Genomic DNA, 15683 nt, shown 5'->3' on the forward strand with positions numbered 1-15683 from the left:
GCTGTTTCGTCGGTGTTTTGAAGCAAGCCAATTCTCCTCAACAATGACTTCAAAAAAGTTTTGGAAAGAAAAATTTGACATTCTTGAAGCTATTCGTATCATTCAAAAGGCGTGGTCAGAAGTTACACAGCGACAGTTGATTTCTGCTTGGCGGAAGCTGTGTCCATCCTTCGTTCAAGGTGATCAGGGAGACACCCCTGAAATTATAGATGAAATTTTGACAACTGTTAGAGATCTGGAATTGGAGGTGAAGAGCTCATAATGGGACATGTAGATTAACTGACAACAGAAGAACTCCAAGAAATTTTGAATGAAGAACACCAAGAAACACAGCGAAATGTGCTTCCTTCTGAACAAAAGGAAGATGAAAGAGGATACAAATGCCGACATCTGCAGTTAAAGATCTTTTGAAAAAGTGGGAGGATGTCAGAGCAATAGTCTTAGAATGGCACCCAAACTAAGCTGATATCAGTAGGGTTGGAGATTTTTACAACGACAATGCTATTAATTACTTCTGGAAAATCCTGAAAAAAAGAGAAAAGCAATCGACATTGGACATGTTCTTTAACGCCCCATAAGCAAACAATGAAAAGGACTGATTAATAAGCAAGACTATATGTATGTATTATTTTTTAAAAAACTTAATAAGAAATTATACATTTTTTAAAATTTAATTTTTAGGGTCTCCAGAACGAATTAATCGATTTCACATAGAAGTCTATGGTGAATCGATTATTGGTTTACGAACAATTCGGATAGCGAACATAGTCTTGGAGCGGATTATGTTCGTTAACCGATCACCCACTGTATTAACACATTTACATAGTTTTACTTCACCATCTCACAATGTTACTTCAGCAATGGTCCCAATATCGTGTAACAAAAAAACATTTCATACAAATGATTTGCAACAATTCAAAAAAGAGTTCTAATGAATAAAAGAAGAAAAAAGAGACACAGAGTTAAAACAGAATTCAACACACACAGCAAATTCTGGGGAAAACATAGTAGTTTAAAACACAATACGTAACAAGACAAAATTTACTCGCCAGCCCTAAATATTTGGTCGCAAATGGCTTGCAGGCAAGTGAGACTTTCACATTCTGTATAATTGAATGAAATAAAAAATCACCTAAAATAAGATACTTCGTTGGAAAGTATCATTTTTTAAAAAAAAATGTAGCTCACAAAGAAATCAATTTTAAAGAAAACAATTGCAGATTACGAATACAAATTTTAGTGTTCAAAATAAAAAAATGTGAGAGCAAAGCTTCAGTTCTTAAAATAGTGATGGTAAAATAATAATTAAAACATATAAAGAAATAGTTAGAATATATATATATATATAGTTGTCACTTACAAAAGTCAGTATAGCTGATGTACACACATAGAATAGTAACAATCATAATTATTTATTTAGAGTTCAAAATAAAAAAATTTGAGAGCAAAGCTTCAGTTATTAAAATAGTGATGGTAAAATAAATAATTAAAATATATAAAGAAATAGTTAGAATATATATATAGTTGTCACTTACAAAAGTCAGTATAGCTGATGTACACACATAGAATAGTAACAATCATAATTATTTATTTAAATACTAAATGTAGATACATGCCTATTGCAATAACACCAATATTGATCCCGGAGATATTCTTTGTGACGATCTTCATCACCAAAAGAGGCTTTGCTTTCCACCCAGTTAATAATATGACCATCAATAACTAAAATGAATAGATACAGAGTTGAAAATTAAAGCAATAAAATAAGTAGTTATAGGTTTAGCTGTTAGAAAAGCTTAACTATATAATTAAAAAAAAATATATATAAAGAAAATATTTGAAGCTGGGCAAACTTTAGGGAGCTTGAAAGTGCAAAATTTTCAATTAATAACGTCAAATAATGTTCAATTAGTAATGTCAAATAATGTAACTTTCATTGAAAATTGTTCTTCAATTCATTGATTACTTTAATGTTTCATGAAAGTGAATGGACACATTATTCCTCTCTTAAAATCAAAGTATAGATTTCGATTTAATGAGCTATCACATTTCATATATAGAATGAAAAGGATCAAATGTATAAAATGAATATACAGACAAAAATAAAAATATGTTTTAAAATATTTTCATACCATAAGTATCTTTTTATTAATAAAGTCATTATTAATTTTTTAGCAGTTAAGGTTTTGAATAAAAATTTATAGATATGAATAAAAACTTAACAAGTTACAAAATAAGTTTTTAATAATTGAAATAAGATTTGAATTTAAATGTAAACTAACAATCCTTAATGTAAAAAACTATATCAACTATAACTACAACATCAATGTAAACCAACTATAGAAAAATACAATATCAAGAACATAAGAACATGAAAATTAATTTTTAAAATAATTTTAGTTATTTGATCAAAAAGAAGCATTTTAATAAATAAATATATTACATCTTTTAAAAAATTAATTAAAAATTTCCAAAAAAGCAAATTAACCAATGTTGACTACAGCTTTTCAAATTATAGAAAAAAAGTTACAGAAAAAAAAATTTACTTAGAAATTAATCATTTCAAACAGAGCACATCTGATTTGTTTACGCAAATATCACACCGTTTTTTTTTCTTATTGGCATAAATCAAAGAACAGTGCAGATGTATGCAATTAAATTGGCATAAATTAAAGAAATAAAAATGCAGATATACGAAAGAGTATATGCATGGTTTGTGACATTAAAATAATTTATTTATTATCATACTTAAAGAAAGGTAAGAGTTGATTTTTTATTAAGAGTAAACTTTGCTCCAGAATTTTTATCATCATCATACTATAGTATGGAAAAAAGTATATGTAAATATATAAGATATTAAAACTGAACTTTTCTTTTTTTGTCAAGTTAAGTTACATACATCCTTCATACACTCGTCTCTAACATTAGGAATAAAGAAACTTCAAAAAGAGCATTATAAGTATAACTATAATAAATTACCTATAGGTGTATCAAGCTTAATATCTGGTGTTTTATCATAGCCCTTTTCTCGTAACTGTTTTTCATCTAAAAAAAATGTTTAAATGAGATGGGTATGCAAGAAATAATATATTTCTTTTTCATGTATAATGAAATATTTAAAGGCATTATATAAAATAACAAAGACTTTACTTTAAATTACAAATTTAAAGTAAAGAACTTTTATTTGTAATAAATTATTAGTATAATACTAATTTTAAATTATTACAGTAATGCATTAGCATTTAATTTATGCAGTCTGCATTAAATTTCTCCCTATAAATTTTTAACAAAAATTGGAATAATAAGTAACTTTCAAACTATTCTTTATACAATGAAGTTGTTGCCACCCTATAATCAATTTTTGATGTTTATCTGTTCAATTTTGATTCTTTAGGCAATTTTTCAGAATTTTTTGTAATCTTTTTGAATTTAGTTATTTTTGAACGATGTTGCACTGAGCTCTGTGTAAGAAAGTCACTTTTACAAGTGCGTGTTTCTAGAACCACTTGCATAATTCATTCTAGAACATTAAAACACAAAAATTTGAAAGTTTTGGGTCCTTATGTTCCAAGGTTTAGTAGAATCACTGAATATGTAAAAAAGTAGTTTCTACAATGAAAAATTCAATCTAAACAACCGTAACTCGTTGCTTACAACATTTAGCATGGTGAAGTCTGTCATTCAGGTCCATTTGTTTTATAACTGGTAAATAAATGGTTAAACAACTAAAAAAGTAAATGAAAATATAGTAAAAAAGTAAATAATATAACAAACAACCATACTATTCTATTAAAGTCTCAAAAAATTACAACTTGCTTTTTTACCAATAACACACAAAATTGAGTTAAATTGAATCATATTAATTATAGGATGAAAGCAATTGATAATTTTGACCAGAGTTTAAATAAGGGGCAAAATTTCTTTACAAGTATGTTATATTTTTACTGAAAAATACATAAATTTGATTAAAAAGTACTAACCAATGAACGAAATTCCTAAATGTGTAAGTTCTTCTTTCAATTTTATCTCATACTCAAATCCTACAGTACTTAAAAAGAAAAAAAAATTGTATACTTCAAATTTTTTATTTAATTAAAGCAACATTGTAAAGCCTAACTTAAATTAAGTAAAATTTAAATTACACTTACGTTCTTATGACATCTGATATAGATCCATAAACTTCATCTGCTAATACACACTGAATAATAATATAAAATCAATGTAAACTTTATTAAAAACATATGCATAAAACAAGTTATAAAATAATAAAGACTAAATCAAAATATTTAAAACTGTATTGAAATTGTACCTTTATAGTATATCATTTTAAGAATATTTTCAAAATTTTTCAAACTTAATCATAAGAATATTTTTTAAATAATAAAATTTAACATACAAAGGGTAATATTATTTTATTTAAAAAAGTATTATATTGTGGTTTTGCCTTTACCTAATTGCAATTAGGTAAAGGCAAAACCATATTGCAATTAGGCATTAAGTGAATGAGTTTTTCCATGTTTAGAATAGTGAGTCTTGCGTTACTAATATATTAGTTTTATTCTTAGAAAATAATAATCTTAACTCAAGAAATGTTTATTTAACCATAATACCTAGAACTTTGTAAAGTGCATCCTAATAAAATGCACTTTTCTCATTACCTTCAACATTTTATTGGCATGTAGTTCAAGAGAAGTAAAAATATAATTTTGTATTTTATAGTTTATTGTTCTTTAATATGTGGGCAATTCCATGGAAGTGTCAACTTTTAAGTGATTTTTTTTTTTTTTTTGAATTGCATATTTTTATTTTAAAAATATGTTCAAAATAGCCAAACATTGCCATTTCATTTTTGATAATTTTAAATTTTTTGAATCAGGCAGCATTCTAAAGTAATCACATGGCTGACAAGAGAATTGTTCACATTTGTGCTGAAATTGTTTTCTTGAAAAATACTTATAAAATAAAAGAAATGTATCTTTCTTTTACAATATTTTGATAAAAATATGCATGCAGTACAAAATTTAAACATTTAAAACATTATCATTTTAAGTTTAATACATAAAATAAAAGTAACTTCTTTTACATCATTCCGTCACATGTCTTAATAATGCATAAATTTCCTGAGAACGAAGATAAGACGTGACATTGGTAAGTTAGATATAAAACCTCTTCAGAGACAACCTAATTTTCAAACTGTTGAAATTTTTACTAATTCTTACATAAATATTAATCCTGTTTATCTGTTACATTCTGTTGATCATTTACATATTAATAAAAAAAATTTTAAATGAAGACTTTCTTCTACTAAACTTTTTGTCATTCCGTCACAGCAAATAGATGTTAATAACTGCTAGCCAACCTGAGGTTAATTTTCCAAATTCACATTTTACATTGCTTACATTCTAAGTGGCATGCCAAAAGCTTGGTTGGCAAAATGTCATTCCGTCACGCAAATAAAAAGTTTGTAAAATTAAAAGTAAAAAAGATAAAAAATCCTGTTTTTTTTAGTTTATGAAGCGCATTATGCCAATAATAATGATACGCAAGAGGAAAAAAAATGTTTCTTTGAAATTAGATAGATAGAAACTTCAATTAATTGTTATTTTGCAAGTGAAAATGTCATTCTGTCACACATGGAATTGCCCATGTTAGAAATAATTAAAATAAGATTGTGTCTTGAATAATTTTGAACTAGCTTCTACACATACTCTAACATGATTCAGCTATGAATAATGTTAAGGGTACAATTTAGTTTTTAATTTAAGATGTATTTGAATTTTTTTCTTCACATTTAATGTAATAGTGGAAGCTACAAAAACTTTTATAAACTTTCAAATTGTGTTGAATCTTTAATTTTAAATTCTGCAAATCAAACACACCAATATTTTAAAACTCTTCAGTGAATATTGATTCAAAATGTCAAACTTAGAGTAAAACAACTAAAATAAAATATACTTACAGCTATTGATTTAACTTTTAGTGTAAGGAACCACCTTTTTTTTCTCTAATTATTGTGCTGGTGTATAAAAGCAGCCGTTTAATTGAATCTAATATCCCAGAATGAAGATGATTTTAATAATTGGCTAATTATACAAATTTTGTTACTGTTAAGTATAATTCAATTTCTTTTTTTTCTTAAATTTTAAAACATGACACAGGAAGTCAACTTAATTAAAATATCTGCTTCGTAGAAAATTTTATGAACACTTTGAGTATTGCGAATAAATATCTATAACTCATGAACCAATCGAATAAATTTAAAAACTTAGTTAAAAAGTGTAAAAAAATATTTGTTCTTATTATAATTTTTTAAACTAACTTTTCAGGTGTTTTTCAAATTTTAAAAATCTATGAAACTTATTGACTTACAGCAAAAAATTTACTTCTGCACATTTTTCTGACAGTTAGAAATAAAATAAATGAATAAATAAAAAAAATATGTTTACCAATCTTATTTCAGCAGCTAAACCTGGATCTGCTATGGTTGAAGAATCTTTCATCATAGAAGAAATTTTCATTCTCACTATATTTTCTGAAATACAAAATTCTGACTCAACTAATCAAAATTTTTCTTAAGTTGAATATTTATTATTAGCTGCACATTTGGATGTGTGCTCTGCTTTAAGTAGTTAGAAGTATTGCCGGCACTAAGTTGTTTTAACTAGTTGATTGTTTAATTTGCACTAATGGCTTTTACCACAGAAATGTATTTGCAGAGAAAGTGTTAGTAAGTGACAGCATGGAAATACATTTATAACTAAAACATAAATAATTAAGATTCTGAGAAGTTGTGCAGTGAAAATATTATTTTCTTAAGGCGGGAAAACATATAAATGGTCAGTAATTTATGCATTTATTTTTAAACTAGAAATCTGAAGACATAAAAAAGTTCAAATACTAAGAAATACGGAATTGATAAAAAAAAAATTTAAATTTTCTTTTTAGTCTCTGAAGTAAGAACAGAAAAATGCAGTTTGCTCTAAAAAGAAAAAAAATACAAAATTTGTATACTTATGACAGATATTTACATTGTTTATACAGCTTACACTATTTAGTACGACCCTCCCTTAATACAACCTTTGCATTATTACAATCTATACATGAAGTTCCATTTGTTCTTCCATAGCTCTATGTTATTTTACACCAATTAGAACATTTAGCCATTCATTCCAACAATGCATACGAAATTATGTTTAATTTTTTTTAATTCCAAGGAAATCATTGAAAAAAAGGTGTAACACATTTTTGTGTTTTAAAAACTAACATTGTTTTATTGACAGTAAGACAATGGGTAATAAAAGTCTGGAGGAAATAATTTAAACCACTATTTCTATCAGCATTCAAAAAATGTTAAACATCTTGAATTCTCTATGAATAACCACCTCTCTATGACAGGATCTTAGTTTCCATTATTGAAAATTAGAAATGTATATTGCATTCTTCTGGTGGAATCACCTTGGAGATTTCTGCATGCATTCTTTGTAAATTTCTTTTTAAAGGGTTCAATCAATTCATCAATCATGTTTTTTTGTTAGAGAATTGTGTTTTCTCTTTTTGTAAAGTGTTGTAGAGGTGGTTAAACAAGTGATATTTACATTCTTTTTGATTTTATTTTTTGCTAGGGAATTCAGAACGTATAATTCTAAGCAAAAATGGTTCTTCATAGACAGATAGTTGTAACCTTAGAACAGAAATTTAAATGTTTGAATGAGTGGATGGATGAATTACATCAAAACCACAAAGTGCTTAAAATATTCAAAATCCTGGAAAGCACTTTGTTTTTAATAGATATCATTTGAAAAAGTGAAATGTGTTTCTAAAACTTACATTAAAACTTGCAATTTGCTAAAAAGAAAACTGTGTTAATGTCAATTATTCCATCAAGTTTCATAATTCTTTTCAGCATTTAGCATGTTTTTCTCAAAATAAGTTCAATATTTAGGAATCATAAGAAAAGATTTGGTCTAATTTTGTGTCTTCACAATAAATCAATCTACCATTATAACGTCCGTTTTTGTTTGGATCACAGGGATGGATATTGAGCATTAACTGTATACAAATTACAAGGCAACAATTACGAAACAAATGTGAAAGGCAAAAGTCATTACAAAAGAATTTTTAACAATTACAATTTTTTAAACAATACATGAAGATAAAAATTAATATAAGAAAACACTAAGCTCTAATTTATTTATAATTTTAATTGCATACAGCATTTGTTGTAAACAATTGTATACAAAACATGTAACATTTGTAAGAAAGAAAAATATATTTATACCTTTTTCATCATTTTCTTCTTCAGTAGATTTCTTCTTATAGTGATAATTTAAAATCAGTTTAGCCATTAAAGCAGGACACAAATCAACCTACAAAAGATTCTATATTAAAACAGGCATGAGAATAACACTTTTTTCCTTACTTGAAAAAAAAAAAAAAAGAGAGAGAGAGAGAGAGAGAGAAAAAAGACTTTTTATATAAAATCTAAATAGTATTTGTTTAGGGTGATTCCACTCCAAATCAACCAATAGCCGTTAGTTAAGTTTTCATATTCAGTTTATCTTAGTCTAAATAAAGCTAGTTTCAGATTTTTTATATTGTTGGTTTTTGAAACTAAATATTTACAGTCTCTATAGTTCTATAATTTTTAAACAACTGTAGTTTGAGAACTATTTGACCTAGAGAGCTGAATTTTAAGTCAATTTGTTCAATTTTTAGTCATTTTATAAAATATCTAACATGGCAAATGTAATAAAAACTTTAAAAAAATAATAATTTAAAATATTATTTCAAAACTTTTTATTTTTTTACATCTAAAATGTGCCAAAAATTATTTATAAATAAAATGACATAATTTTTTTTTTAATAGCTGGTTGGTTATGGAACTTTTTTTTCATTAAAAAAATTGAAGGTAAATAAAACAGTTATAGTTCCTCAAAGACATTATTATATGCATCACTTAGCTATTTTTAATTTCTTTAACTGCCATATCAGAAAGTAGCAAAAAAATAAATAAATAAAAATTTAAAAAAAAACTGAAAAAAAAAAAAAAACTGAAAAAAAAAAGGCAGTTGAATACATGCAGTTTAAAAATAAGAAAATTGGGCACTTGACTTTTTACTTTTCTAACTTATTTCTTAAATGGATGCTAACCTATTACAGTAGCCACCGTCAATTAAAATCACGCTCCTTCTGAGAACATTTGATTTTATAAAGCCACTGATTTTATAAACCGGAGTGAAAACGAAGAGGAAAAAATATTTCAAAACTAAACTAAAAGCCAATCTAACTAAATATGAGTTACATTTTCTTTAAAAAAATAACACAAAGGTTTTAAAATATTGGCATTTTTATAATTAAGCAAATTTCTATTTTGCTAATTATGCAAAATTTAAATTAAAGATGCAACATAGTTTGGAAATTTATAAATTTTTTAATTTATTTATTTAAACTTTTATTAACTATATTTGCTTTGTTCTAAAGATCATTTTAAAATATAAAGCTGTTTCTTAATATGTATCTAGTTTTAAGTTACTAAACAAGCAATGATCATTCAAATTGAATGAGAAGAGGCATTCTATAACTTTTCTTAAACCACAAACAATTAGTATCCTTCAGATCCTACAGATTCCTTTACACTTTCTGTTTCACAATTTTTTTTAACTTTCTATCTCTTTAATTTTCCAAAGAAGTGCAATCCACACCGATAACTTAGTTCTTTTTGTTCGTTGGGAACATATTGAAATTTGTTTTTTATGTTCATTCAAACCTTGAGTTTAAAAAATTCTAATTATTCAGATAAGAAAAAGCAGAGTTTATATATATTTGAAATACATGCTCTACAAAAGTTTGAATTTAGAAAATGGGGATCATGATTTTATAAAAAAATAGTTTTAGCGTGTTATGACATTGTAATGATTCCATTCTTGCAGATTTGATTTTAAAAAGTAGCCAATTTCATACCAATTATTTTATTAGTGGTGGCCACTTTAATATTTTCAATGCATAAATAACAGAAATAGGAAGAATTTAGTTAATAATAGAGATATTAGTAAAAATAAAAAACTTTTTACAACAAAAAATTTAATAAACAAGAAACAATCAATGAAAATAAGTAGCAGATCTCAATGAAAATAATCACATCAATGAAAAGAAGTAGTAACTCAATTCCAATTCCTTAAGAGTTATGAAAATTTATAAACTAAAATTGAAATATTTGTTGCAGCTTAATGATGAGGGCTGAAAATATTACTTTTTGTTTTAAGAAAAAAAAGCTATTTTGAACAATAAGTTTTTGCTTAATATATATACATAGTAAACTCCACATTATCCGCTTTGCGGATCATCCGTGCTTCCTTTTTTTTGCAATGATAAACAACATAGCATTTTGAATTGAAAATAAATAAATTTGTAGGAATGGAACCATTTTAAGGGTTTTGAGAACATACTATGAAACACAGTTCACAATTACTCAAATAATGGTGGTCTACAATTTAATATTTCAGTTTCAAATGCCATACGTAAGTAAAAACAAACATTGAAAGGGTGAAAATGGCAAGGTCCTCATATAGAATCATGATATACAGCTGCCAAATTACAAATGCAAGATAAAGTTCAAATTTTAATGAATAGATTAGGCAGCAAGTAAAAGTAGATTTGATAGCAAGCAAAAAAATTTAATTTTTCCAGTCTTGCCATCATATGTTGAATGGGAATGAAAAATCCTCAGTCATTTATTTAGTTGATATGTAACTGATGACATGTAGCAACTCTAATCAGTTTTAAAATTGATAACCAACAAATGAGCTTGGTTCCCATACAAAACTTATACCCCTGAAAGAAAAAGAATGAAGCAGAGCTTTGAATATTTTTAGGGCCATATGCATGATTTCAGAATTGTTGTCAGTTGTTCATTTTTAGTTTTGTTACTGATAAGAGTATCTAAAAATCGTGTATGCACAGTAACTCTTTATGAGAACTAATTCAGGTGCTTTGAACATTGTTTTGTGCATTCTTTTATGAATAGTGTACGAACTCTCCAATTAAAAGTCTGCTTGTGCTTGTTTTATTTCAGCCTCCTGCCTTTCTAACATCAAGAAACAAAAAAAAAAGTTGACCTGCTTTTTCATACAGAAATATAAAATAAAAAAAAGTAAAAGAGAAAAATGTGAAGAAAACTGATAAAAGATATTAAAATTTATCATTTATATTAAAAAAATCGATGATTTGGGTCTTTTTTAAGCATTTTGCGGATTATGCATGAATTCACTTATCCGTGCTGCGTAAGCCACTCAATTCCGAAGATAATTGGGAGTTTACAGTGTATGTCATTTGCAATTTGTAAGTCATTGTATTGTTAAAAAAAAGTCCTTTTTAACATATATAATTCTCTAAATAATAAATATTGATAATAAAATTTAGATTTTTGAGAACCTTAAAACTTTAGAAAAGAAGACTTACCTCATCAGCCATTTTTAGTAAAAACCCACATTTTCCATAAGAGTTTTGGGACTCTTTTAAATACCTGAAATATTTAATTATTTTACAAACATGAAAGATATTTTCACATGCATGTTTAATCCATATGTATACATATATATTAAATCATGACATACCTTTCATAATAAGCAGCCACTTGATCAGTTGCTGAATGCAAATGATACGTTTTTCTTGTTTTTCTCTGTATTAAAAAATTAATATCATCAATTGAAATAACTTATGTAAAAAAAAGTCTATAAAGACAAATTTTAAAAGTAAGCTCAATATTACATACTTAAAATATGCAAACATGAGAAGAAAAAAAAATAAACAATGTAGCAGTTTAAATGTACTATGGTGATTAATTGCAATAATAAATAATACCTAGATCCAGCATATAAGATTATATTGATAAAAATATTAATCAACATTTTAATTCAGAAAGGTGTCATCCTAATTATCCAAATATTTAATAAAATTTATATTAATCACAAATTCTTCAAAATAGCTTTTAATAAAATGAAGCTATATAAGAACATAAAAACTCACCAATCATAAGACTTCAAGAGTAACATCGCAATTTTTTTGCAATTCATACATATTATTCTAAATTTGCTTTTTAAATCATAATATTTAATAAACCTTTAAAAAATCATCCTTCAGAAGTTTATAAAGAGTTTATATGCCATATTTATGATTGAAATTATAAATATTTTAAATTAACCCAAAATTTTTCATTTACACAAAGTAAGATTCCTGATATGATACATTAAAGATGAATAAAAATTAGTTTTCTAACTTCTAAACCACTTATCTTGTTATCAGGAATATTTATTATGGTACGGGATAATTTTTCTTTTTGAACAACAGCAATTCCACTTATGCAATATAGTGTGCATCAATGCATAAAAAATCTTAAGGAGGAAACAAAGAAAAAGTAATGATGTATTTCCAGGATATGTAATTCTCCATTGGGAAAAATAGAAAGAAAAAAAAAATAGCCCACCAGCAGAAAATTAAACAATTTTTTTTTTACAGAATTAAAAACAGAATTGATACAGAAATATTGGTTTTTATTCCTTATCGAATAATTATTGATGAAGCAAACAATATTTATTTTTTATGTATATATCTTTAAAATAGAGATTTGTATTATTTTAGATAGGGACCTTAGAAAAAAATGACTTAAATATTTGGAAGTCCTGGGCCTTAATAATCAATAGTTTTAAAAATCTAGTGGAATTACTGCACAAGATTCCAAAATTTATTATTTGAAATTACGTAATTGTGGAGTAACAAATTACTTTTAATTATAAAAAAGAACAATTAATTAATAAATATGTAACAATTAATTATAAAACATTAAATAAGTTTAACATTTAATAATATAAACATATAATTATTAATTATAAAACATTTTTTGCAACATTTAATTATAAAAAGCAAAATATCTACAATTGTAATCATAAATTTAGAAAAAGCAATGATTAATATTTCAATTAAAATTTTCAATAGAAGTTTTTTTCCAAATAAACATTTTAACAATAATATAAAAACATTAAAAAGTTATAGCTAGAATGTTCCTTTCTAAGTATAAAAAAGCAACTATACATCGTAAAAAGAAAAAAATTCTTTGTTAGCAAACAAAACCATCAGAAAAAATAATAGTCTGTACATTAAAAAGAACTTCTAGTATACTGTTACATACTAAAGATATTTTCTACGTCCTTTCTATGTATAATTCAATTTCCAAAGCAACAAAATACTATTTAAAACAGAGAAAATAAATAATATTTAATAAAGGGAAGGAAATGGTTGCATACTTGACGCTCTTGATAAATTATGCTTTGCAAAGTTTCAAAAGGCACACTAAAAATATAAATAAAAAAAATTACACAATTGAAACACAAACAAAAAAATTTGCATTCTAACTAAATATAATAAATAAAAATTGTTTTTTGTTTATTACATTTAATTATAATGCAAATAGCAATTTAAATAGCATTTGCAAAAAATTAGCAACTTTTCAATAACAATTTGATTTTTAAAAATAGGGTACTTATATATTATCAAGACTAATTTGTAAAATCTCAAAACCTTGCTTAGGCACCAATATTGGATTACCACATATTACGATGTCAGTACAGTATAAGCCTCACTAAATTTATTTATATAAAGCTGAAGGAAAATATGCTTTTCCTTTAGAAATTTTCTTATTGTATTGTATTTAGTCAATGTGAAAATAAATTTGGAAGTGGTTTCAATTTAAATATTTTCTCATTTTTGCTTATGTTTTAATGCTCGCTTTTTGTCTCTTTGTATTTTATAATTAAAAACTATGTGGAAATAAATTTGAAAGCCACCAAAATTAATCAGCACTAGCAGAAATAGTGGATGGGATAATATGTAAGTACGGAAAATATAGTCGAATAATTTTGACAAAACAGTAAAAATTATAAGAACTGGTGGTATTTACTTTAGACTGTTACATTATCATCCTACTATATTTTAGAATTATACATGAAAAATACTATCAAATGGATATAATATTTAAATTAATAAATTCAGAGATTAAAAATGTTATAATTTTTTTTTCATTAACAAAACGCAAAATTTAAGTTAGTTTGAGAAGTTGAAGTTCTAAATCTCGTCTCATGTGCACCATTAAATTTTTGTTACAGATTTAATTTTATCATACTTGTACAGAATCATCCTATTTAATGATGAAACAGCTTTAATGGTCTAACAGCTTTAAAGTACAAAAAATCCCAATTTAATAAGTTTAAGAACTATATCTCCTAAATTTGTAAAAGTATCTACTAATAAAGTTTAAAATTTACAAATAATTTAATTTAAGATATCAATGGAAACTACTGTCAAAAATCAATAAATAAATGAAAAAAAAAAAAAAAAAAAAAGAGCAATGAAATCAAACTTCTGAATAATTTTGAAAACAATCTTTAAAAAACTTTAACAATCAATAATTTCTCAAGTTATGAGACAAGTCGTTGAGAAATTTAGTTATGGAAAAACAAGTAGCATGGGTAAAAAAAATGTCAAATAGTACCTACTTTTACAAAAATATGTACTTATTGTAAAAAAATATATTTTTGATACAAAAGAAAGAGGAATAAACTAATTTATTTATTTAAAATATTTGGAACTTATAGTTTGATTTTCTTCTGATTACAAACAATAAATTTCGATATTTTCAATAGATTGCAGTTCATTTTCCTCAGTTTTGCACCTCTTCAGTTTTTGCAAATATTTCTAGGTGAGATTTCCATATTGTGATTTGTGGCATAATAATCACCAAGTCTTGGCAACTATCGGGCAGCGGCCCATGAGAAACTAAAAAAAAAAAAAAAACATCACAGAAAGGGACAAACTTGAAGGTAATAATTTGTAACCACTCCCAGGCAAATCTCTAAAAGTTTTTCTTTCTAAATTTTCCCAGTTTAAAATCGATTTGACGATCATAGTTGGTATGGTAGATCACAAAAAGGAAATATCTATTTCTGGAACCAACAACATCACCATTTCAATATTTTCATTAATTGAGTACTAAACATTGAAAGTGTTGTTTAATTTGAATTTTCTAACTATTACAAATTTTCTTTATCTTCTTCTTCATTAGCAACAAGAGTTAATGTTTTTCACTCAAAACTAAATAACATTTCAAACATAAAAATTTCTGATTTATAGACACGGATATTTAATAGCTTAAAAAACGGGAATTATTAACATTACAAGAAAACGCCGGTAAAACAAGACGATATATACGGGAATGATAAATCGAGGCTCGACCGTATCAAATTTATATTTAATTTAACTAAATTAATCGCAACCACATTTAGCTAAACACAGAAGAGAGAAAGAAATTTAAAAATATTAAAGAAAGGATGAAATAGGGACATAAAAAAAATAAACTGTCATGTAATTTACTTCGAAAAATAATTCGAAAGTTCTGCCAAACAATCTCGCTTTTTAAGCTCACGGTACTTTTCAATTATGAGATTATAATATTTTAATTTCATTTTGTATGAAATTAAAAATATGATATCAAGTTCTTTAAAGTTAAGTTTCTTTTCAAATATTGATTGATTGTTTAACAGTCTATTTCTGTCTAAATAAATAACTACAAATACTTGTATTAAAAGTTTCATATCAGTGACAAAAACAACTAAAAGATAAGCTGAATTGTTTTT

General features: G+C 25.4%; 1 protein-coding gene across 1 annotated transcript in view; it reads right to left on the reverse strand.

Moving 5' to 3' along the window:
- LOC107442787 (CDAN1-interacting nuclease 1) overlaps positions 1–15598 on the reverse strand; it is a 17593-nt gene extending 1995 nt beyond the window's left edge. The window contains exons 1-10 of the mRNA XM_016056432.3: positions 15421–15598; positions 13299–13344; positions 11613–11677; positions 11458–11521; positions 8279–8366; positions 6447–6532; positions 4149–4198; positions 3981–4048; positions 2980–3045; positions 1617–1722 (exon numbers count right to left, since the gene is read on the reverse strand). Of these exons, the coding sequence (XP_015911918.2) occupies positions 1617–1722; positions 2980–3045; positions 3981–4048; positions 4149–4198; positions 6447–6532; positions 8279–8366; positions 11458–11521; positions 11613–11677; positions 13299–13344; positions 15421–15512 (731 nt within the window). The 5' untranslated portion in view covers positions 15513–15598. The remainder of the gene's footprint in view (positions 1–1616; positions 1723–2979; positions 3046–3980; positions 4049–4148; positions 4199–6446; positions 6533–8278; positions 8367–11457; positions 11522–11612; positions 11678–13298; positions 13345–15420) is intronic.
- Between the last annotated feature and the right edge of the window lie 85 nt (positions 15599–15683).

This window comes from Parasteatoda tepidariorum, chromosome 8 (genome assembly GCF_043381705.1).
Source record: "Parasteatoda tepidariorum isolate YZ-2023 chromosome 8, CAS_Ptep_4.0, whole genome shotgun sequence".
NCBI classification, from domain to species: Eukaryota; Metazoa; Arthropoda; class Arachnida; order Araneae; family Theridiidae; genus Parasteatoda; species Parasteatoda tepidariorum.